This window comes from Balaenoptera borealis (genome assembly GCF_965194805.1).
Source record: "Balaenoptera borealis genome assembly, chromosome: 1".
Classification (NCBI taxonomy): domain Eukaryota; kingdom Metazoa; phylum Chordata; class Mammalia; order Artiodactyla; family Balaenopteridae; genus Balaenoptera; species Balaenoptera borealis.
Genome location: NC_138860.1, coordinates 81,651,583 through 81,678,130, shown reverse-complemented (window position 1 = coordinate 81,678,130; position 26,548 = coordinate 81,651,583). Strand labels below are relative to the sequence as shown.

General features: G+C 36.1%; 1 protein-coding gene across 14 annotated transcripts in view; it reads right to left on the bottom strand.

The window, feature by feature from the left end:
* Positions 1–26,548, bottom strand: part of ASH1L (ASH1 like histone lysine methyltransferase) — a 210,429-nt gene that overhangs the window by 117,383 nt on the left and 66,498 nt on the right. For 13 of the 14 annotated variants that reach the window (XR_014231541.1, XR_014231542.1, XM_082342010.1 and 10 more), the window contains 2 exons: positions 14,090–14,191; positions 4,548–5,289 (listed from right to left, as the gene is read on the bottom strand). Coding sequence is in view for 12 of the 14 variants with exons in the window: in XM_082342010.1 (XP_082198136.1) it covers positions 4,548–5,289; positions 14,090–14,191 (844 nt within the window). In the remaining 2 variants the exon portion in view is untranslated. Of the gene's footprint in view, positions 1–4,547; positions 5,290–14,089; positions 14,192–16,151; positions 16,348–26,548 lie in introns of all 14 variants that reach the window. The other variant, XM_082342008.1, reaches the window with a different exon arrangement.

Below are 26,548 nucleotides of genomic sequence, written 5' to 3'. Positions count from 1 at the left end.
TCTACAAACAATAAATGCTGGAGAGGGTGTGGAGAAAAGGGAACCCTCTTGCACTGTTGGGAATGTAAACTGATACAGCCACTATGGAGAACAGTATAGAGGTTCCTTAAAAAACTATATATAGAACTATCATATGACCCAGCAACCATAATTGAAAAAGACACATGCACCCCAATGTTCATTGCAGCACTATTACAATAGCCAGGATATGGAAGCAACCTAAATGTCCATCAACAGAAGAATGGATAAAGAAGATGTGGTACATATATACAATGGAATATTACTCAGCCATAAAAAGGAACAAAACTGGGTCATTTGTAGAGAAGTGGATGGACCTAGAGACTGTCATAAAGAGTGAAGTAACTCAGAAAGAGAAAAACAAATATCGTATATTAATGCATATATGTGGAGTCCAGAAAAATGGTACAGACGATCTTATTTGCAAAGCAGAAATAAAGACAAAGATGTAGAGAACAAACGAATGGATACCAAGAGCGTAAGGAGGGAGGTGGGATGAATTGGGAGATTGGGATTGACATATATACACTATCAATATCATGTATAAAATAGATAACTAATGAGAACCTACTGTATATAGCTCAGGGAACTCTACTCAATGCTCTGTGGTGATCTAAATGGGAAGGAAATCCAAAAAAGAGGGGATATATGTATACGTATAACTGATTCACTTTGCTGTACAGCAGAAACTAACACAACGTTGTAGAGAACTATACTCCACTAAAGATTAATTTTAAAAATAAAAATGTTTTCCTAAAACCCATCAGGGAATTCAGGCTTTTTAAGCATTACCTGTCCTGAACTCCTTGCTTGGCATCCTGTAATAAATGCTGCACTTTCCCTCACCACAACCTGGTGTCATTAGTTTGGCTTTACTGTGTACCGGCAACCAGACACAAGTTTTGTTTGGTAATATCTTCATTCATAAATTTTCAGCATTCTTGAAAATAATATAAGCATTAATGGCTATGAATCTCCCTCTAGGTACCTCTTTAGATACATCCCACAAATTTCAATATGTAGCACAGTATTTACTCACTTCTAAATATTTTTAATATTTTAATTGTAATTTTATTTTTTTACATGAGTTTAAAAAATTTTTTTTTCCTTTTAGATCCAGGATTTGAACCCAGGTTTTTCTGAGTCTAGAACCCAGCTCATAATCATTACAATATTCTTTTGCATTCTGGTTTGTTATTAATCAATGAATAGTGATCAAACTCTTTAACATGGTGTACAAGGACCTCTGCAAGATCTGGTCCCTACCACCTCTTCTCTAGACTCATTTGACACCATACTACTCTAATTAATGTGTTTTGGCCGCAAAACATTTCTTTCATTTCCCTGAACCTGCCATGCCTTTTCATACTTACCAGTCTAAAATGTATGCTCTGGCGTTGCTCCTCTAAATAACAAATAAAGTCTGTTCTTCAGATTTTACCTTAGTCATTACTTCCACAAAAAAACTGAGTCAATTACCTTTAATATAAGCTCATAAACCTAAATAATTCTTCATAATAGTAGTTAGAATGTAAGAACCATGAGGATAGGGAATATTTCTATATTTGCTTACAATTGTATTTACCCTCAGCACATGAAATAATTTTGCAATAAATACCTAATTTAGAAATAAATGAAGAGGGACTTCCCTGGTGGTGCAGTGGTTAAGAATCCGCCTGCCGGGCTTCCCTGGTGGTGCAGTGGTTGAGAGTCTGCCTGCTAATGCAGGGGACACGGGTTCGAGCCCTGGTCTGGGAAGATCCCACATGCCACGGAGCAACTAGGCCCATGAGCCACAATTGCTGAGCCTGCGTGACTGGAGCCTGTGCTCCGCAACAAGAGAGGCCGTGATAATGAGAGGCCCGCGCACCGCGATGAAGAGTGGCCCCCGCTCGCCACAACTAGAGAAAGCCCTCGCACAGAAACGAAGACCCAACACAGCCAAAAATAAATAAATAAATAAATAAATTAAAAAAAAAAAAAAAAGAATCCGCCTGCCAATGCAGGTGACATGGGTTCGAGCCCTGGTCCAGGAAGATCCCACATGCTGCGGAGCAACTAAGCCCGTGTGCCACAAATACTGCGCTGTGCTCTAGAGCCTGAGAGCCACAACTACTGAGCCCACGTGCCACAACTACTGAAGCCTGCACGCCCGGAGCTCGTGCTCCGCAACAAGAGAAGCTACTGCAGTGAGAAGCCCGTGCACTGCAACAAAGAGTAGCCCCTACTCGCTGCAAGTGGAGAAAGACAGTGTGCAGCAACGAAGACCCAACACAGCCAAAAATAAATAAATAAATTTATTTTTAAAATAAAATAAAGAAATAAATGAACAAACTCCTGCTATACAACAAGTGCTACAGTAGGTTCCAGTTCGAGAAAGGTGAAAAACTGTTGCTATCTCTGGGAACTCACTGTGCCATGTCCTTGCCTACACAATCTCTTGAGGGTGGAAACTGTATCTTTCTCTTTATCATCTCCTCAAATTCCAGAATATAATTTTGTGGAAAATAAGTGTTTAATGTTGCTGACTAATGCTACTAGAACTTGCTGGAACAGAAGGGCTTATCTGAAAGAAAGCCTTTTCTCTGAGGCACAGTTTTAACATGACCCTTCCTAAAGTGAATGGTTAAGATGTCTCAAATTGTCACTTTCTTACTATAGCGAAGGCAAAAGTCATTCTCTTTGTAGATATTTTAAAAGCCTCAGTAATTAAAACAGAAATAACAGATTGATAACAAAACAGACTGATGGGAAGAGAATATAAAAATATAAAAGAACACCCTAAGACCCAAAGATATTTAAGAATTTATTATATGATAAAGGTATCATTTCAAACAAGTAGGGAAATGATGATCAATTAATAGTGGTAAGACCATCATTTAAAAATTCAAAAAATTTAAATCTCTTAATTAAATTTTTTCCCCTTTCAAAAAAACCCCAAAACTTCACAAAAATCCAATGGGAATATAAATTATAGACACTACATATAAAACAAAAATGCTTACAAATCTGCAACCTTGATAAATAACTGGCAATAAACATAGCACTCACTCATACCTTATACAAGAATAAATTTCGGCTGATTTAAGACCTATATGTAAAAAGTAATATGTAACCCTTTGAAGGAGAATAATTAAATTATGATATATTCCTGACATGCAATAAGGTAATTCTATATGTACTAAATGACAAGATCACCAAGATATACAAAGAGAAAAGTTGTTACAAAATTAAGTGTACTATGTATGTTACCACTTATATAAAATAACAGCTTTGCATATGCACATATTTGTAAATGCATAAGAAAAGTATCAAAGGATACACAATATATTGTTAACAGTCTTACCCATGAAAATAGGATTTGATAAGAAATGAGATCATGTGAAGAGACTTTAACTCCTGAATCAGTAAACTTCTAGTTTCACTGATTTATTTATGACCATGTATTCTCAGGAAAAAATTTTAAATCCCATATATTCTCTATAAAAAAAGTATTTTTTCATAGACGTATGCATAGACAGCTACGAAAAACTTCTGTAAACAGAGGTGGTCCAGTGGTTAAGACTTTGTGCTTCCACGGCAGGGGACACGGGTTCCATCCCTGGTCAGGGAACTAAGATCCCATATGCCACATGGAGAGGCCAATAAATAAATAAATACATAAAATTAAAACCAAATATTCCTTCAGGGAAAGAATCTGGTTGGATATATAACAAAAGGATTAAATGGTCTTCTCGGGGGTGGGGGTGGAGGGTGATTTTTTACTTCTGCCCTACACCTTTTGGGGAAAAGTAAAAATATAAAAAAGAAACTATTAAAAAACAATCTAGGGGCTTCCCTGGTAGCGCAGTAATTAAGCATCTGCCTGCCAATGCAGGGGACACGGGTTCGAGCCCTGGTCTGGGAAGATCCCACAGGTCACGGAGCAACTAAGCCCGTGCACCACAATTACTGAGCCTGCGCTCTAGAGCCCGCGAGCCACAAATACTGAAGCCCGAGCGCCTAGTGCCCGTGCTCTGCAACAAGAAGCCACCACAATGAGAAGCCGCGCACGGCAACAAAGAGTAGCCCCTGCTTGCTGCAACTAAAGAAAGCCCACGCGCAGCAACAAAGACCCAACGCAGCCATAAATGAATTAATTAATTAAGAAAAAAATCTAACATGCAGAAAGACTTAAAAAATGTATTTGACGATAGGGATGAAAAGTTTTAGAGCACAAAGGAGATAAGATAGTGTGATAGTAAAAATAATTCCACTCATATTTATACACTGGATAAAACACACAATCTCTCTGGGTCTTGATTTCCTCATCTGTATAGTAAGGGCCTTGTGTTAGATTGTTACATTCCCCCTTGCTTCTTAATTATTTATAATTTTGGACAGCCATAAGTAAGAACACTTAGAACAGAAAAGAACAGGTCTTATATAGTAAAAGATTGTTAGATTAAATGAACAATTCAGCTGCACAGATATGTTACATTTGTGCATAAGCTAGTTTCCTCTACTCAAAATGTTAAACAAGAAATTACCTTTTAGTATTTTCTTGTTCTTCTTCTTCTGGGAATGGCTTCTGCTTTTTCTTGGTCTGTTCTTCCAACAGCCAACTTTTCCTCTTCAATCCCTTTTTATGTTCTGAGTTCAGGTTTACACTCTGAACGACAGCTTCAATGACATCTGTAACTGTATCAGGGCCAAGGTGCAGTGCTGTTCCTTCTTCACCTTCATTTAATTCTGGGCCGACAAACTGGGCAGCTTGGAATGCTTGCATTGATACCACAGCCTGGAGGGGACATTTCCGAGGTCGACCTGGTCTGCGTTTCACAAAGTTATTCCCTGTCCTGGCCTGTCTTTGAAGTTTTTTGGCTTTTAAAATTTTATTGACGTGGTCTAGGTTTTTCTTGGTGGCCAAGATTTTGTCATAATTGCACATTTTCCGAGCTTGGCGCTGCATAGCTTCTACTACACTTCTCTTGATATGATGGGGGGAATGGCTGCTGGGCAACTTTTCAGAAAGGAGTGAGATGCTACTACTGCAAGAGTCACTGGGGACTGCAGGCACTAGAAGGCTGTCTGGTTTTCCCAGGGTTCGCTCCTTGCTGTGGCTATGGACTGGACTGGAGGAAGGTGGCACAGAGGCAGATGCAATCACAGCATCAATATTTTTCTCCAGGGGCTCTTGGTCCTCATGTTGTACCAACCGCTGCAGCAGACTATCCACAGAGTCATCCCCAGAAGAAACCAATCTTGGACTTCGAGACGGAACTCCGTTCACTAAATAAGACAACAAATCACACATGATAAAAACTGAACACAACTAGTTATTTAAATAACTTTACAAAGGATAAAAGACGAGGAATACCACTCTATTTATCATAGCAAGATTAAATATCATAATATTGGGTTGGCCAAAAAAGTGCCTTCGGTTTTTAAGTAAAAATAAAAGACACATTTTTCATTTTCACCAAGAACTTTATTGAACAACGTATTCACCCTTTTGTTCCACTACCTTCTGCCATTTTTCAGGCAACTTCATAATTCCATCTTCCCAAAACTTTTTATCTTTTTGAGCAAAGAACTGTTCCAGGTGCCTTTTACAGTCTTCCAGGGAATAGAAATTTTTTCCATTAAGAGAATTTTGTAAAGACCTAAATAAATGGAAATCTGAAGGTGCAACGTCTGGTGAATATGGAGGATGAATCAGAACTTCCCAGACAAGCTGTAACAGTTTTTGCCTGGTCATCAGAGAAACATGCGGTCTTGCGTTATCCTGATGGAAGATTATGAGTTTTCTGCTGACTAATTCTGGATCATCAACTGCTGCTTTCAGTTGGTCTAACTGGGAGAAGTATTTGTTGGAATTACTCGTTTTGTTTTCCAGAAGGAGTTCATAATAGAGGACTCCCTTTCAATCCCACCATATATACAACATCACCTTCTTTGGATGAAGACCGGCCTTAGATGTGGTTGTTGGTGGTTCATTTCGCTTGCCCCATGATCCCTTCCATTCCACATTATTGTTCAGTATCCACTTTTCATCGCCCGTCACAATTTGCTTTGAAAATGGAACATTTTCGTTATGTTCAGTAGAGATTAGCATGTGGAAATACGGTGAAGAAGGTTTTTTTTCGCTTAACTTATGTGGAACCCAAACATCGCAGCGATTCACATAACCAAGCTGATGCGAATGATTTTCAACACTTGATTTAGATTATTTTGAGTATGGCGGCTATCTCCCACATGGTATAATGTTGGCTGTTCTCAATTAATGTCTCGATTTGATCGCTATCAACTTCAACTGGTCTACCCGACCGTGGAGCACCGTCCAGTGAGAAATCTCCAGCACGAAACTTCACAAACCATTTCTGACACGTTCGATCAGTCACAGCACCTTCTCCAACCACTGCACAAATCTTTTCTTGTATTTCGGTTGTGTTTTTACCTTTCTTGAAATAATAAAGCATAATATGCCAAAAATGTTGCTTTTTTCCTTCCATCTTCAATATTAAAATGGCTACACAAAAATTCACCAATTTCGATAAGTCTTTTTTTATTTTTTTAAGAATTTATTTATTTATTTTTGGCTGTGTTGGGTCTTCGTTACTACACGCAGTCTTTCTCTAGTTGCAGCGAGAGGGGGCTACTCTTCGTTGAGGTGTGCGGGTTTCTTATCGCGGTGGCTTCTCTTGCTGCGGAGCACGGGCTTTAGGCACACAGGCTTCAGTAGTTGTGGCACACAGGCTCAGTAGTTGTGGCTTGCGGGCTCTAGAGTGTAGGCTCAGTAGTTGTGGCGCATGGGTTCAGTTGCTCCGTGGCATGTGGGATCTTCCCGGACTAGGGATGGAACCCATGTCCCCTGCATTGGCAGGTGGATTCTTAACTACTGCGCCACAAGGGAAGTCCTGATAAGTCTTTTTTTTAAATGTACGCTGATATGACAACTGTCACATACAATCTAACAAAATTGTTTTGAATGAAGTTAAAGACAACTAAGTGCTACTAGAACCATCTTGCAGAAAAAACCGAACGAACCTTTTGGCCAGCCCAATACCATATGCATTTGTCTTTCACAGGCAACTTGATAGTTTCCTGAATAAGGTACATTACAGTACCCACAATAAATTCAAAGTTGGCCCATGTTTCCCTAATAATATGTGGTGGGTCAAAAAAACAATTCTCACTCTCTGAGATGAGGAGCAGAAAGAATAGAGCTTACTTCTTTAAAAATGAAGGTCCAGTTAAGAGACTCAACAGCTAAATATTGAATAAAGAACTGAACTTTAAATACATATATTTCTAGTCCAGTGCTTTTTCTGATATTTTAAGTGCAAAGGAATAAAAGTGAAATTCTCACCAGGGAAGCCCCGTTCAGTGGTGTTTTTGACAGATTTCTTAGGAATTTTTCTATAGATCATATCATCTGTAAACAGATATTTTTTTCTTCTTCCTTTCCTATCTGTATGCCTTTTATTTCTAAAAATCAGGTTTTTAAAAAAATTAAAAATGGATGTTAGATTGTGGCAAATGTTTTCTCTTTACCTAGTTAGATGATTATGATTTTCTCACTGTTAATTTTGTAAAATACATTAATTGATTTTCTAATGTTAATCCAACCTTGCATTCCTGAAATAAACCCATGTAGTCATGGTATGCTATATATTCAACATACTGGACTCTATCTGATAATATTTTGTACCGTTTGCATTCATGCTTACTAGTGTGGTTTTCTGGTAACGTGTTGCCTGGTTTCAGAATCAGGGTAATGCTGGCCTCATAAAATGAGTTGGGAAAATGCTCCTACTTTCTGGAATAGTTTTTATATACTTAGTATTATTTTTTCCTTAAATATTCATGATTGAAGCTATTTGGGCTTTGAGTTTTCATTGTAGAATGGTTTTAAACTGCAAGTTCAATTTCTTAAATAGATGTAGGGCTCTTTAGGCTATTCTTGAGTTTTAGTAGCTGGTGTTTTTCAAAGAATGTGCTCTTTTTTATCAAATTTATTGGCATAAAACTGTTCATTATGCTCCCTTATTGTCCTGCTATGGTATGTAGCAATTGCACTGATATCCTCTCTTTCATTCTTGATACTGCTAATTCAATTTCTTTTTTCTTAATCCTTTCAGCTACAGTTCTCCTTTTTAAAAATTTTTTTTCGATAAACCAGTATAAGCTTTCATTGATTTCTCTCTGTTTTCTGTTTATTTTTGCTCTTATATTTATCATTTTTCTTCCATCTAATTTGGGTTTCATTTGTTCTACTGTCTTTAGCTTCCTAAAGGTGAGAGTTTGGGCTCAGACCTTTTTTGTTTAATAATGTAACTTTGTAAAGCTAAAAACACAGACTTAGCTATACCCCATAAAATTTTTATGTGTTTTCATTTTTATTCAATTTAAAAGATTTTCTAATTTTGTCTGTGATTTCCTCTTTGACTTATGGGCTATTTAGAAGTGTGTTGTTAACTTTTCACTTATTTGGGGAATGTCAAGATATCTTCTGTTACTGAATTCTAATTCAATTCCATTGTGTTCTTAAAATATATTCTGTATGATTTCAAACTTTTAAAGTTTATTAAGACGTTTTATGGTCCAGAATATGATGCTATCTTGATATAATTCCACATGAACTTCAAAAGAATATAAGAAAAGGGTGTTTTGTATTTATTTACTGAAAATTTCTGGAACCCTTCATTCCTTTGGTAGAGCCATGTTTCCATCTACTATGATCTTTCTGTTTGAAGAACATTTCTACTACTGTAAACCTGCTGGCAACAAATTCTTTAAGCTTGTTTTTCTGATAATATTTATTTTGCCTTCATTTCTGAAGGGTATTTCACTGGTTATGGAATATTAAATTGATAGGTTTTTTTCCCCTTCCAGCATTTTAAAGACATCATTTTTATTGTCTTCTGTCTTACAACATCTCTGACAATCCATCTGCTGTGATTCGTTCCAGTGTTTCTCTGTATACTATGTGTTTTCTTGTCTCTTTGCTTTTGCTGGTTAATTTTAAGATTTTCTCTTAACCACTGGTTTTAAGAAATTTGATAATGATGTCCCTTGATTTCTGTATGTTTGTGTATCCTGCTTGGGATTTGTAGGACTTCATGGATCTATGGGTTGATAACTTTCATTAAGTGTGAAAAAGTTCTGAGGATTATTTCTTCAAATATTTTTTATTCCTCCTTATAAGACTCAGAGCCTATGTATGTTGGCCCTGCTGATACTGTACCACAGGTCACTGAAATTCCATTCATTTTATATCAGTCTTTTTCCCCACCTCTACAACTCATTTTAGATAGATTTTATTAGTATTTCTGCAAGTTCAAAGATCTTTTCTTCTGTAGTGTCTAATCTGCTGTTATCCCATTCAGTGAAATTTTCATTTCAGATATTTATCACCTAAAGAAGTTAACATTTGATTTTAAAAATATCTTCCATTTTTACTATTCGCTATATTCATGTTTTCCTTTAAATTCTCAAAGATAGCTGTTTTAATGTACTTGTCTGTTAATTCCATCACATGTTATTTTTGTGGCAGTTCCCACTGACTGATTTTTATTCCACTAAGTCATATTTTCTTGCTTCTTGGCATGTCTATTAATTTTTGATTGGATGCTGGACACTGTAATGATACACTGTTAAAAAGGAAGACAGCAAAATCTGAGCATTTAACATGTTAAGTTGGAGAAATTGTTCATACATAGTTTCTGGTTGATTTATTTGCCTTTCAATTGCAAAATAAAGGCTGCCATTCCTGGGCTGCTGGAGTAAATGAGAAGGTTAGGTCAACCAAGATGGAGGATACACTGATCAAGAAAAGCTTAGCTTTATACTGAACAGAAATTAAGCTTGCCTTTGGCTCTGCAAGGCAACTGGGGGCACGACCAACCTACAACAAATTTTAATTAATTTTTTTCTTTGTCTCACAGGCAATATAAATCTGCATGAGAGACAGAAGGTGAGTATGAGCTTGTGTTCAGAAACTCTTTTTTCTGCTCCACCCAAAGCTAAAACTGAAACAAGGATCTAGCTTCTGTGATAGATTTGTTTCTATTTGCTCTTACACTGGTAACACCATTAAGGAGTTACACATTTATACAGGGAAATCTGATGTGAACTTCTGTCTGCTGGAGTTCTAGGCTTTGTCCTTTGTCTCTTATACCTGGATGTGTTCCAATAACCAGGCTCTATACCATCAGGACTCAAGCAGATGTCAAGTAGCTCTAATGCTCTTTATTTGTGTTGAATCAAGCTTTCTGAAAGTCTCTGGTTTTCTATTTATGTATTTCAAAGTTCAGTAAATGTTTTAAGAAATGTTTTCCACATTTTATCTAGTATTTTTAGTTCTTGGTACTGAGAAGTTTGTTTCCTCTGCACATCTAATCTACCACACTGCTGGAAATAAAGAGGTCTAATCTATTCCAATGCTACCTAAATTCTAACTGTCCCCTTTCCTCATCTCAAGCCTCCAAATTGCTCTAACTTTACCTCTGCCTGCAAACTGTTTTAAAAAATCTTTTCCCCGGGACTTCCCTGGTGGCGCAGTGGTTAAGAATCCGCCTGCCAATGCAGGGGACACCGGTTTGAGCCCTGGTCCGAGAAGATCCCACATGCTGTGGAGCAACTAAGCCTGTGAGCCACAACTACTGAGCCTGCGCTCTAGAGCCCGCGAGCCACGACTACTGAAGCCTGCATGCCTGGAGCCCGTGCTCCGCCAGAAGAGAAGCCACCACAATGAGAAGCCCGTGCTCCACAACAAAGAATAGCCCCTGCTTGCCACAACTAGAGAAAGCCCGTGTGCAGCAACGAAGACTCAACGCAGCCAAAAAAAACAAAAACCACTTTCCCCCAATCATTTCACACTTTCTGTCCAAATCTTTCTTGACCTCTTTATGACGTCTGACATTAAGAGACTTCTATGACATGTACTCTTTACTTTTTTTATTAAAAAACTATTTAAAAATTTTATGTCATTCACTGACATCTTTTCATCCACTTCCCTCTCAAATCTAATGTATCTTAAATCTCCAACTCTGTCATCTTTTCAAATTACACTTTCTCCCTGGGCAACCTCATTCACTGTCAAATTCAAGTTTATCTACATACTGCTAGATCTGTATCTCTACCATAGGTGTCATAAACTATAAACCACACCTATCTAACATCTCTACCTCAAAAGCCCAAAGACAGCTCAAATTTTATATATCCAAACCTGAAGCCATTATCTACTGTCTTCATGCATTTCTCTTGCCACAGTCCATTCTCCATATTGTAATGTTTTGCATTTTTCTAAAATGCCTATGTGGCAGACTATATTATTATTCATAAATATTTGCTGCTCCTCCCTTGATAGGATTATACTTCCCATACTTCCTTGACATAAGACTTAACCATGTGACTTGCTCTGGCATTGAAATGTGAGAACTAACGTATGTTACTTCTGGGCAGAAATTTTAAGAGCTAGTTAGTGCTTTACTGTGGCCTTTTACTCTCTTTCATAAGACAAGCAACATTCCAGATAGATAGAGGCTGCTCCATCAGACAGGATACTAGAGGGAAGACAACATGGAGCAGACCCGTCATGGTCATATAGCATGAATAAAAAATAAGCCTTTGTTGTTTTCAGTCACTGAAATTTTGGGATCTTTTTTAGCACTGCAAAATCTAGCCTATTCTCATTGATACAATATATGAAATAATTTTCATCTTCCCTGTTCAAAATCCTTCAATAGCTCCCAACTGCATCTACAATAAAGTTTCAATTCCCTCAAATAAAAAAATACACCATATCTGATATAGTCCATTATTACTTTTACAACTTCATGTCCTTGTCCCACTTGTCTACTCAAATTATAGTAGTATATATGTCACATTTTCAGTATGTCAGTGGTTAGTGCTTGAGTTCCTCTGTGTGTCATAACATTTTGGATACTGGCCTGTTATAGAATTTAACACACTTTTTAATTGGTGAATATGTCCAAATCCTTGAGGACAGGAACCTTATCTTATTCATATTTGTATCCCCAGCGCTCTGTATATACAGTAACCCTAAATAAATAGTTTACTAAAGTAAAACATTTTGGTGATTTTCTTCATAGATATGTCTCTTATTGAAATCTCATTCATTTTTTTCAGGGGTTGGCAAACTTCTTCTATAAGAAGAGAGATAGTAAATATTTTAGGCTTTTGAGGACACACACAATTTCTCGCATATAATTTTTTCTTTCCCTTTAAAAAAACAGAAACAAAAAACAACCCTTTAAAAATGTAAAATCAATTCTTAGCTTGAAGGCTGCACAAAAAAGAGGCCTTGGACAACATTAGTCCACAGGCTATGGTTTGCTGAACCCTGGTCTGGGCTGACACCATCAAAATTAGTCAGTCATTGTTAAAGAGTTTAAGTCTCCCCAAAGTAGTGTAAAGACAAAGTACTATGAGAGACAAAACTACCATTGCTGTTTGAATTTCACTGTACCTTTGGCACAATGGTACTAATAAAAAGCTTCAAATATGGTGAAGATAATCATCAAATAAAAATTAAACAAATTTACCATATTGATACAATTTGACAGTGAGCCCTTGTACTGATGAAGAAATTAAATTTTCTGACCGTAAGTCTTAAGTGATCTCCTAATTAAAACCACATGGACAGAAAGCTAAGAAATGATATGTGACTGCTTGCTAAAACTTTCGAAGTCTTCTAAGTGTTATCAATAAGGCTCTACATGACTGGTCCCTACCTGCCCTTCCAGCCTCATATTCAGTCACTGCCTTTACTCCAACCACACTGGCTCTTTTATTTAATTTCTTGAACTCACTATTCTCCCCTTTACATATATTACTCCCACTACTAGGAATGAAAACTACCACTCCCCATTTCTCCTGATAATACTGATAAATTAAAAATGATTTCCTACTCTCCAATCCCTGGTAAAGGTAGAAGATATATATCATTATTATCATTATTTTTTTTTTTTTTGGTAAACACACATACTATCAGTAAAAAGAAAACTGAGAGTACAACCTAAATCTAAGTATAAAGTACACAGATATGTTATACTGTATGAAGAGGTTATATTATATTTAAAATATGTAAACATTACAAATTTTAAAAGTTGATTAGAAATAAATATTAATAGAGGTTCTTCTTACAACCTCAAATTGTTTTACATATCTCAAAGATTTGTAAATGCTACTGGAAACTATCACTTTACTAAATAATTTTATATATATATATCTAAGTCTTTATTAAATAGCTCTAATCTACACTCCCCTATTACACTACACACCCCATTACCTCAATTCGACTTTCAAAATCTGTATTTTTGTGTGTGCCTACCCTTGTACCTATTCATTCTGAATTATCCCTTCTGAACTATATCAAAATCACTATACCTCTACAAACTTTCGGTTATAGGATAAATTAAGTACTAGGGATGTAAGTACAACATGATAAGTAAAATTAACACTGCTGTATATTATATATTAAAGTTGTTAAGAGAGTAAATCCTAAGAGTTCTCATCACAAGGAAAAAAATGTTTTTCTTTTTCTTTTATTTTATATCTATATGAGATGATGGATGTTCAGTAAACTTATTGTGGTAATCATTTCATGATATAAGTAAGTCAAATCATTATGTTGTACACCTTATACAGTGCTGTATGTCAATTATATCTCAATAAAACTGGAAGAAAAAAATCACTATACCTCATGGAGTATGCTTAACTGGACATGAAAGGGGTAAAAGGTGAACACTATTTTATTGTTTCAATATACATTATTATTCTCACATCGCAGGACCACTTTTGTTTGTTTTTTCTAAATATTATACTGCAAGCTAATGAATCGTAATCTACAGTGTAAAGCTATTATAAGGGAGTTCCCTGGTGGTCTAGAGGTTAGGATTTGGCGTTTTCACTGCCGTGGCCCAGGTTTAATCCCTAGTCGGGGAATTGAGATCTCGCAAGCCATGCGGCACGGCCAAAGAAAAAAATCTATTTTAAGTCTGTTGTTCACAAGTTAACAGTTGGGAAATTATCTTCAAAGTCTGTTAAAACAAATAGCACTTGCCTGTCGAAGAAGTACTCTCAGATGAAGACCTCTTTCGCGTAGGGCTACAGTTTGTGCTCTCTGATGGTCGCTGGGAAGACTTATCTGAAGTTGGCTGGGAACCTGGAGAGACAGGAAAAGACAGAAATCATAGGAAAATCCAAGTCTAAAAATAAAGTTAAACCATTCTGTGTTAGAACTGTAATATTTTAGTTGTTGCCACTGCCATTCTCTGAAATAATATGACTTTCAAGCTGGCAATAAGAGGACATTAAGCGAAGGACAAATGACACTAGATGTTGCGGACAGAATTCCACAGGTCTCATATACATAATTTCTCCTGTTACGTTAATAGAGGAAAAACTAGTTTTAGTGGAAGAATGAAAAAAATATATGATTTAGTTTTTATGTATTACACTATGAAACATATTATTAAGATATTTATTGATAAAAATTACTAGCAATAATCTAATCAAATCTGTTCTTGATTATTGACTCAAATTCATCATATAAACTGACAAAACCTACAATGCAATTAATTAGGAACAACTGATGTGAGAAAAGCAGGTCCAACCTGCGCATTTTATTTAATAGAATCAGAGATGAAAATTAAGAGTTGAACCTTAAATCCACACATTCCATATAATCCAGAAAACACTCTGAAAGAATTTGTTATTAATTTATACATGGAATAGAATAAGCCTCCTTTAACGCTTACTTAAAGTTCCTTGGTTGTATACATAGAAGTTCATGAAGACAAAGAAACTCCATTTCCTTTAAAAAAAAAAAAAGTCTCATACTCTTACCAAAACCCCAAATAAACGCAGCATAAGTTAACACAACTCTTATTCAAGAGAAAAGTATGTCGTTCAGGAAAGACTATTTCCTGAATAAAATATACTTGGCTCTGATATTAAGACTCCTTATACCCTAAAAAGCCAGCTGTTGAGAATACATAATGAATGTCAACCTGTTTGTCAAAAAACTAGTAGCACTCTGAAATGTTCACTCTTAACTTGAAAAAAATTACAAATAAAAAGCCTTACATATAAACTGGAGGCCCAAAAGGTACCATAAATCAAATACTTGAAGATGAGATTTTTTAAAGTTCTGCCTCTAAATGAGAGTTAACTCCTTAATGAACGGACTAACTGACTGAAGGACAACTTGGGGACAGAAGAACTCAATGGAGCTAAGTTTCTAATATTTCCCTTAATAGTAAACCATGAGCTTTGTTTTAATCACGCAGTATCTTAAATCACATCACTGTACATACTCTTTCAGCAGGCTCTTTTAGCGTTGATCAGGTGAGATGTAAGACTATGTGTTGCCATTCAAGAGTAACAAATTAGATTTTGGGGAAATTGATGTGATAGTACCTCCTACTTTGAAAACACAGTGATGACTACAGTAAGATATAATTAAGAAGCAAGACTGTTTATTGTTGAATCTTAAAAACAGATACAAAAGGGATTTTAAAAACCAACAGTACAATAAATCCCCCTAGAGTGTGGTTCAGATAAGATTTCCATTAAAGAGCTAAATACCACAATAAAATAGCTAAGAAGTAAAAGCCCAGGCATCAGTGAAGACATAACTTTAAGTATTAATACTGAAAAATTCATATACTGAACAGATAAATATTTCCTACTCAGACACACAGCCAAGACAGAAGACAACAGTGGCCAAGAAGCTTGAGACATCATTGAACTCTCTTTATCATTACTCTCCTGACGAATGGACAATCTTAGATTAAGAACTAGGGAAAGAAGGGGTTGGAGAGCACTTTTTATAAAGTCTTCTCTCTCAGCCATAAACTAACATTTATTGACTACAGTTTATATGTTTGGCACTATGCTAGACAATGTGGAGGTGGGGGGAGGGAGAGACATTAAAAACAGTATAATAGTTTCTGCCCTCAAGGAGCTTATTTAGGGTCTTGTATGTTATCATGTATTACACTTCAGGTGGCATTTGTGCCATCCATTCTTGAGCTCCGTCTTCAGTTTCTACGCTATTTGGCAACGTTTCCCAAATTTCTTGGTCATCTTCAAGAAAGTCTTGATGAAGGCTTCAACTATACCTTTGATCATCAGGATATCCTGAGAATCACCCTGCCTGGCCTCACCCACCTCAGGGTAAAAGAGGGTACAGGCACTTTCTTCAAAGCTCCTTCTTTTGGTGGCATCTGGAGCTGCAGAGGAGGCAGTGGGAGGTGGAATGGGGGTCAGATCCCCGGAGATCGTTATTGGCAGCTTTGTACAGCAATTCCTGAGAAACTGAAACAATTGAGAGAGAGATGGCTTAGCTCACTTAGCTTCTGAGCCATTTTTCATTTCCTGAAAGTAATGGAGGCCAGCAGCCTATTCTTAGGATGTAATAGGAAACTGGAATAAAACTTCATTCAGGAGGGTTCTCCTTTTTCATATCAAAAAGTCTGTTTGAATTCCCTGTTCATACAGAGCAGAGTTGTTCTTAACAATTTTCCATATTTAAGGGGGAATAAAGTTGTATCCCTAAGATACAGATCTCTAGGGCTTGATAATCAGCAGATCTAGACGTTTATTTCACTTAAAAACATTGCTTATAGGAACAGTAAGAGGATGAGGATACCTGAAAAAAAAAAACATTAACTAATGATGTAAAGCAACCAAGTTTAAGACTGGAAAATGATGATATAAACTCATATGCAAGAGGTAATAACCTGTTAAAGATGTTCAAAAGCATGTTAAAACTGGCCTAATAGCAGAAATCATATGAAATTGGCAAACACTATCTCTAATACTGCCAGAAACATACTGTTTTATAAGTGCCATTATGCAACTGGGTGGATGGGGAAGAACAAGATATTGCCCAGAGAACTAGCATGTCCATTTCAAAAGAGACCAATATATTTATGCTTCAAAACCTAAAACAGAATACAATGCAGAGTCGAGTGTAGTAACGTTAAGTACATGAACTATGGAGTAAGGTATCCTGAGTTTGATTCCTGGCTCTGCTACGAAACATATTCAAATGTATACAAGTAAACATATTCAAATGTTGGTTTAATAAAGGACTCTTAACTAACATGGTTGTTGTGAGTTCCGAAATGAGGTAATATAAAAAATTCAAAAGGTTTTCATAAATGTTATACTATTATACATAAATTGGCTCCTTAGGTTTATCATAGAATTTTTAGACCCTAAATACTTAATAATGTCACTGACATGCATAGGCAACCATTCAATATTAAAATAAAATTAAAAAAGGACAGGGACTGGAACTAATCTAGAATACCAAGCATTTATCTTAAACATAAAGAAGTCCTAGTAAAATAAGTACCTCTAATTAAGAAGTACTATTAAGATAGGTACCTCCCAAGGCTGGTAGGTAACTGCAAAGGTTGGAAAAAACTCCTCTAAAGTGAATCTTCTAATTCACTGACTCTTCATCATAGCTTCTCCAGGGTTGGGATTATGCTCTGGATTATATCAATAAAATAAGATGTGCCCAAATGATGAGTCAGAACCAGAAAGTGTTTAGTTCTCTGTTCAGCTCTGTACCAGGGGAAAAAGTAGTTTTCTGCCTCCACTGTTTGGCTCTTTGGTTCTTCTAAATCATGGTTGATTCCTTAAGGGAGTTACTGCTTTGTTACTGTCTCCATCATGTGATGAATGTTTGTTCATGTGTAATCAGTGGTCATTTTATGATGAGACGAGATCGGGCGCATTCAGGGTGGTATGGCCGCAGCATCAGTGGTCATTTTAGATCTGCCTGGAGGGATACGTGAAGACTCTCCACTCCTCGTAAGACAGGAAGTTTGTATGTATTCCAATTCAAGAAAATCTGATACTTCCTCAAAGAATATACACAGAGAACACATACAATTCTAAGTATCAGAGAGTTCCCATTGAAATGAGTTCCCATTTCTCATTTCAATACAGTATAAAGCTGAATAATTAAGTACTTTAGAATAAACAGAGAATATTAATGGGAATCCCTCCATTCAATATTTGGTAGAAATCCTACTGAGTGTCTCATCACACAGATGACAGCTTCAGAAACATGTTTAGAACTTCTATACATACAAATGAAGGAAACAGAAATTAAAGATAAGTCACAAAAGAAGTACCTAAATAAAACTGGACTTTAACATAAATGTAAGGTGATTATCACAAGTAAATTATTTTTCTTCAGTTGAGGCCTTCATGTAAAAAAGAAGGCAGACTACTGCTAAGGAGGGAAACTGAAAAAACAGAATACCATTAATTGGGATAATAAAGAGGGAATTAAGAATTAAAAAAAAAACAAACTTGGAAATGTGAGGGAGCCTTGGAAGTGGTTTTGATTGTAGGATCTCTGCGTTTTTATTTGGCCATTTATTGGATGAGCTTTTAAAGAGAAAGACAGGTTTTAGGGAAACATTTGTGTCAAATTAGACAAAAAGGAGGAAAGATGGTACTTTTAGAGCAAAACCATAAGATGAAACCATGGATAAGAATGTCAAAAAGTTGAGAAAACAAAAAAGAACATAACTAGGTTTAAAAGGGATAAGAATCTGGAAATCTTTATATTATACACAAAAATGGGTGGAAACCAAAAAGCTCTTCTGAAGTTGATTTGTCACAAGAGATGCTGATTGATGTCTATAGAGGAGGAACTGAAACAAATCTAAGATAAAAAAGAAATAGTACATTTACAGATGCCTGGGTGTGAGGACAGTCATATGGGCAAAGATATCGGCATAAATAGAGAAAATTCCCACTGATAATAGTGTGGGGGAGAGGTGGAAGGCATCACAAAGAAAACACTGGAAAAGATTCAACCTAACTACTTCACTGAAGCCCTGAGTATCCTAGGCTAAAAAACGAGGAATTTCCAAATGTAAACTAGCAAAAGAACATAGTGAATGAAACCAACAACTGCTTGGATAAAACATGCATTTCTTTAGTCTAAATCCACTATTAAAGCTTTAATAACAATATAGTTATGAGTTTTGGTTACACCCTGTTGGGAGTTCAACACTGAAGACCAAGGAACTAGGGAATGGTTTGAATGAGCAAATTGTCTGATGTTTCTAATGCTATAAATAGCTTTGGGTAAGCTATGGAAAAACAGATTAAGTATGCTAGACTTGGAAAGACACTGTTAATCAGTTCATAGATATAAATTTATTTTAAAATAACACATTTAAAACTAATTTCTAACATTTAAATTGCTCCTTCCCACCAAAACTAAAGCATGTTCCAAATTTTAAGAAATTCCTCTTCTTTTATTATTTATAGGTCAAGAATATTGGCAATGTTTGTTAAACAGTGACTGAATCAAAACTAGTTATAATTAAAATGGATACCAGAGTAAAATAATGTGAACGTAAAACATCAACTATGTGGAAATCTCTGATCAAGTTTTTTTGTTTCCAGATCTAAGTTCTGAATCCTCTGCTATAGTTCACAGATCATAAGAGCTCCAGAAGCTTCTTCTGAATGAGCTGAATGCTGAGATAAAAACTGGTTCCTCGATAAAAACAGCTGTTTCTAATTGTGGGAAATATATTTACTGAAAGCAATACATTTCATCTGACTCACCAATTAAATTCAGTACAAGAATGATTCAGAGCCTGTGCTGGTGATTTTGAAGCTAAAAAGTCTGTGTTTTTCTCCTTCCAATCAGGGTATTTCTCATACTGCCCAAATCAGATAATTCGCTGAAATGGAATTCCTCTGGAAATTCCCAGAACTGTACTAACCACCACAATAAATTTTCTGATTTCATCTCCACACAGTCACACTTCACTTACGGGTGTATCTTATACACCACCCTAGAGAAACTGTCAGAAATCAGAAAATTCTGATCAATGCTTACATTCTTCAGTTAAAAAGAATATAAGACTCAGTATACTGTGCTTCAACCATTGTGCTTCTACTATAGTGAATAAACTTTTTCCAAACAAAAAGAAGATTTAGCCCTAATTTATTCTTGGGGGACAAGATAACTGTTTACATAGATAGATAACTTTTTTTTTTCATTCTATAATTTGTAAGCTATAAATGCAAAATACTCCATGTGACTGCTCTCCCCATTTCTGAAATCAGGTTGCAGGTTCTGGCACGTGCAGCTAGCCATGAATTGAAAATGCTATAAAGCAGGGATGGAGAATCTGACACTCCAGGTCAGAAACTCTTCCTCACCCGTCCTATTACATGTCTACTTAACAAAGATACTTAAATAAATAGAATTAGTTATCAGAATTGGGTGAAACCAGAAAACCTGGCCTCATTTAAGAGTATAATTTTATTACAATTTTATGTGCATCAAGCTAACTTTAGACTGTTAGTATATAACAGTATAGAAGAGTATATAAGTTAAAAAAATAAGCTATCACTTATAAAATGATAAAATGCACAATTACTTATAAAATGACTATACCAGTTTTCTTTTTAAAGCTTTATGAGATTTAATTTGTTTAATCCAAAACTGCTGAACTGATTAAGTCAGTTTGATTTCCCCACCTATGAAACAAGGAGAGAAAGGTTAAATGCCTTGTTCCGGACTACGTATCTATCATTTCTGCCTGTGCCCCTGATCTATCTTCCTCAAATTTACATCAACATAATTTATCCCAACTGTTTATCCCAACTACCACTTATGATAAATCTACTCAATGCAAACAGTAAAGAATATTTTTTATTTTTTCCTTAATCAGTTATCAGTTTGAGATTGGTTTCACTTGACAATTAGTACTCCGCTTTTTAAAAAAAACTAACCTGATTGTTTTGGAATAATTTTAAATTTGCAGAAAAGTTGCAAAGACAGTACAGAGCAAAAGTTCTCATATACCCTTTACCCAACTTTCCTTAATGTTAATGTCTTACTTAACTATGGTACATTTGTCAAAACTATGAAATTAACATCAATATAATTTTTCCACTCATGTCCTTTTCCTGTTCCAATCTGGATATCACATTGTGTTTAGTTGTCAAGTCTCCTTAATTTTCTCTGATCTGTGATAGTTTCTCAAGCTTTCCTTGTTTTTCCATGTCTTTGATACTCTTGAGGAGTATTGGCCGGGTATTTTATACAATGTTCTGTCCACATTGGCTAGGTATTTTATACAATGTTCTGTCCACTCCCCTTTTTTTGATGTTTTCTTATGATTACACTGGGGTTATGGGTTTTTGGAAAGAACACCACAGGAATGAAGTTCCCTTCTAATCACATTATATCAGAGGGTACATATTACTATCGTGATTTATCACTGGTGAAATTATACTTTCACTTGGTTTAAGGTGCTGTCTGCTAGGCCTCTTCACTGTAAAGTTAGTACTTTTCCCGTTCCATACTCTGTTCCTTGGAATTAGGTCACTAAGTCCAGCCCATATTCAGGAAAAGGGGAATTAAGTTCCACTTCCTTGAAGGGGATAGTCTACATACATTATTTGGAATTCTTCTGTAAGGATGATTTGTCCCTTTCCTCTATTTATTTATTTAATCAATCATTTATATCAGCATGGACTCATGGATATTTACCTTATTCTTTAGGTTATAATCCAATACTGTCATTATTTATTTTGTTGCTTAAACTGTTCCAGCTTTGGCCACTGGCCAGCTGTTTCAGGATAATAATGTCCCGAAGGTAACTGACAATTTTGGAGTACATGGTATACTAAATAGTTTTTTGGACATTTTAACAGGAAAGCAATTTATGTATAATGAATCTATCTCCAAGTTATATGTGGAAAAATTAACAACTGAAGACTGAGAAGGTCAATTTAAGATAACATGAAGTTTAGTTATGCTTTTTATACTTTAAGAAGGAAAACTATGTGACACTGAAACAATTACAGATCGAGAAGATGCAGTTATTTCCTTGACAGAATACAAAATTATAAGGAAAGAGTACATAATAAACCAGTCAGAATTGCTACAAAATTTAAAGCTCTAAGAATTTTAATCACCTGCATTTCCTTATTATTTCCCATTCATTCCTTAACCTCCAGAAATCTAACAATTGCCACTGTGGAAATCGCTCTTAGATCACAAAAGATAATCTGCTAAAGCAAACTGTCTACTTTCAGTCCTTATCTAAATGATCTCTGTAGCACCTGACACTCTTGACTACAAACTCCCTTAGGAAACCCAGTGTGTTTACCCTACATATTATCATTCCTTCTCTTAATTCCTTCGCTTAAACCACTTATCTAAAACTTTTACCTTCAGGTTTGATTTCTCTTTTGAGCTACAGATCCATATATCCACATATCCCACTAAACAGCATGAAACTCCATTTTCCATCTCCAGTCGCCACCTTTCACTTAATCACATCACCATTCAACCAATTGCCCAAGAGAGGTATCTTGGAGACATGCTAAAATCTTCCCTCTTTCTTTACCTTTTAAAAATCTATTTCTTTGGAATATTGTTTTCTCTATCACTACCTTAGTTCAGGCCCCCATAATATTTTGCTAAGACAATATCCAAACTGGTCCACCTGATCTTTCTCTAATCCATCTATCACAGTGCTATCCATATAATCTTAGCAAATCATTCTGCTTTAAAACCCTTAACTTCCCACTGCCTATAGGGTAAACTCCAAACTCCTTGGTATCCTATATAAACAAGAGGCTTTATGATCTGTCCCCCGACTATCTTTCCAACCTCATCTCCTGGTCCCATATCAGGCTATTTACAGTTACGTTAGTATCATGTCTCCAAAACCCTAAAAAGCTTATTTCTCTATAAGAAATAGTCTTCACCCTTTATTCTTTGCACGCTAAACTCAAAACATCTTCCTGGCTCCTTTTAAGTGAGTCCCTCTCTTCTCTGCTCCCCCAAACACGTTGTATCTCAATTATAGGAGCTATCTATCAATAACTATTTGGATACATGTTTATGTACTCCACTGAACTATAAATTCCTTGAAGGCAGAAATTATATCTTACTCCTTTTGTTTGTATTCCTTGTACCCGGCAAACAACAGATACAAAATAACTAAAGGGACAGCTACCATCATAATAGTCAACATTAAAAAATCAAGTTCATAAAGCTTTGCCTGAACAAAACAAATTCTGATCTTGAAAGTGACCAAATTAGAAGATATCCCATGATTTAGCACTATTTTCTTATTATTTTCCTTAACTAAAAATCTTTTTCTCAACTGGTTTTATGTGGATAGGTAAGCCAATTTTCATGTCTATCTGAAAAAAAATTCCTATTAGAAAATCAAGACACATTTCTACCTACTTATCAAAAGAGTAACTGTGAAGAAGACAAGAGAGATTCCAAGGTACAGATCAATTAACAAAACAAGTTAAATTAGACTTGGGATATAATGAAGAATATACCTGATCTTTGATTCCTGGCACAGAACTTCAAAAACCTTGAAATTTCCTGATAGTAGTGTCTTTGTTATGCCAAAGAGGTGACTTAAGGTGAACCCTAAGATTCCCTCAGGATGGAGGCTGGTCACTAGAGACCAACCATATGATTAGAGAGTTGAAACTTTGGGTGAGCCCAATCTACAGAGGGGGGAGATGGACCTGAGATTGATTAAATCATTGGCCATGTGACTGAATTCAATCACACCTATATAGTGAAGCCCCAATCAAAATTCTGGACACAGAGGCCTGGTGAAGCTTCTTGGTTGGTGAACACAATGATGTGCTGGGAGGATGACACACCCAGATTTCACAGAGAGGGTATGGAAGCTCTGTGTCCCCTTTCCCGCCCCAGCTATTGCCCGATGCATCTCTTCAATTCCTGATCTGTATCCTTTATAATAAAACTGTAATTGTAATTATAGTGGTTTCAGTAAGTTCTATGAGCCATTCTACCAAATTATCAAAACTGAGGGGTTGTGGTAGGCCCTAAACTTGTAGCAGGCTGGGCAGATGTGTAGGTGGACTGGGGACACTGAAACTTGCAGCTGGCATCTTAAGTGAGGGCAGTCTTCAAAAAACTTTGCTCTTAACTTGCAGGATCTTCTCTAATTCCAGGTGGTTAGTATCAGAATTGATCTAAATTGTAGGAAACTCAGTTGGTGACAAAGGATTGGTGTCAGAACAGTGACTTCAGAGAGGTCTTAATGTTTTTGTATGTTATATTTTTAAAGGAAGGGGAAAAAAAAGGTTCTTATTCATAAAGCAGGTATTTCTCCATATGTTAGCTTTCCCTGCTATCTCATTCTCCAAGGTCCCTGAAACCAGATTCAGATTCATCCTTTCCACCCTGACTCCTATAAATGGCCTCTTGGGTGACGTTAATGTCCATGTAGATGATACATTCAACAACCTAAGCTGTCATTTCACTTTATCTTCACCTCAATTCCCCCACTTCTTATAAGCTCCTTCTCACAACTCTTAAATTAGGGGCCTCAGACTCAATATTCCTTGGAGCCAGATAAATCTCTTAAATAGTTGAACTGGGCCAGATATAACACACAACAGGACACTGTGAGGACTGAGGAAAACTGAAGAATGTATGCCCCAACTAAAGACTTGGGGAGGGGGGAGGGGCGGCCATTACTGAGACCCAACCTTAATGTCATCCAGGAAATACGGATTAACTGTTGTCAAATGTTCTGAAAAGCAGAATTCTGCATGTTTATGTGAAATCTCCAGATTTTTAAATTTTAGCAATTAAAAAACAAACTGTAGAAATCATCACAAAGGGTCATATATAAACCAAAGGCTGATGGTTTTTAATCACTACTTTAAATACTGAAATTCCTCAAAGCTGTCCAAGGCTCTTTTCTTTTCTCACTCTATATTCTCTGTAGGGAAATATCATCTCTCTCACGACGATAGGTAGATAGATAAACAGAGGATTCATAGATGTATAGTCTATTTTGTTAGAATGTTTCTGTAGAGTAAAACAGCTCACATACAATTGATAAATAGAATATCAGAATGACATGGAGTTCATACGTGATTTTTCAGAGTACATTCATGTTTTGAAGCACCAAGTTAGCAGCTAAACAAAGAATACACTAACACAGACTAAATGCAGTAAACCATTGAACAATGTAGTTCTGTTCAGAATGGCCATTCACCCTCTTGGCTACAAGTGGTCACAGATTTTCCTACAAGTGCTTATTGTGTGGTTCCCCCAACCTTCATGCGAAAGAGACAAATAAGGACAATAAACCAGAACCAGCTATATCTGGCATCACTTTATATTTATGATATGCTTTGTGTCTAAAACTGAGCAGCTTCAACCCTTCTTTATATCTGTTTCTATCAGGCTACCTTCATCTTTTCCTAAAGAGTCCTATGTTTATTGTAGTATTTCTTTACTTATTAAACAATTTAACATATATTTTTACCTGCTGCTGGTATTTTCTAGAATGACTGTTTTTCTCGGTGCTCTGGCTACAAAGTTTCATAGGTTTTGACTGTCTGTTCCCAACTCTATCTTTTCCAGACATCCTTTTATTTTTAGTGAATAATATCACCAAAGTTTTTCAAAACCTCATAGTGAAATGCCCTTATCTCTAGCCCAAACATCTCTCTTGAGCTCCAGAACTAGATACCCAAATGTCTGCTCAACATCACCACCTGAATTTTCTAAAGGCATCTCAAGGTTTATATATATTAAAAAGCAAACTTGTACTCTCCCCAAATCTCTCCTCCTCTAGTCTTCTCTGTATCAGGACACTGCACCACGAACCTCTCAAATATTCATGAAGGAGTCTGCCAACACCCTTAAGTATCATCATTTTATCTAGACTACTGCAATTGTCTACTAATTGGTTCCCCTGTAGCTATTTTTGTCCTGTACAATTCAATGTTCACACATTAGCTAGAACAATCTTTTAAAAATGTAAATTTAAAATCAATACTTCTCTGTCTTTATGCTTAGTATAAAATCCAAAATCTTTAACATGTGGTCTGGCTTCTTTCTTTCACCACAATTCTCTCACCATTCTCTCTCTTGTATTCCCTCTCCTACCACAATGAACCGTCTGAGCCCTCCCCCCTTTTCTAATATCTAAGCTCCTTTCCAGTTCAGGATCTTCAAAAGTGCTCTTCACCCAATCCTCAGCTTGAGAAGCTTGGTGGTTTCACATCCTTAAATTGCAAGCCTGCCTACAACTAATAACTCTACCTAAATAGGCACCCCTCTCCCCTTACTTATGTACCCTAACACTTATATTAATTTGATAGCATTTTTATCAATTATGCCATTATTTATGTGCTTACCACTCTATAGTTTGTCTTCCTTCACCAAGCTGAAAGTTAATGAGGCTAGATATCATGTCTTTACTCTCTACTATATACCAGTGACTAGAAGAATGCTAGATGTTTTGGAATTCAATAAATAAATGAATGAGTGAATGAATGAATAAATGAGTAAGTGGAATTCTGTTCACCTAGCTAACTACTGCTCATCCTTCATTCAAGTAACAGTCTAGGGTCACTTTCTCAGGGAAGCCTTCCTGAGTTAGGCCCCCATTTCATACTCACATAGAACTCTGGACTTTTAAAAAATGCATATATT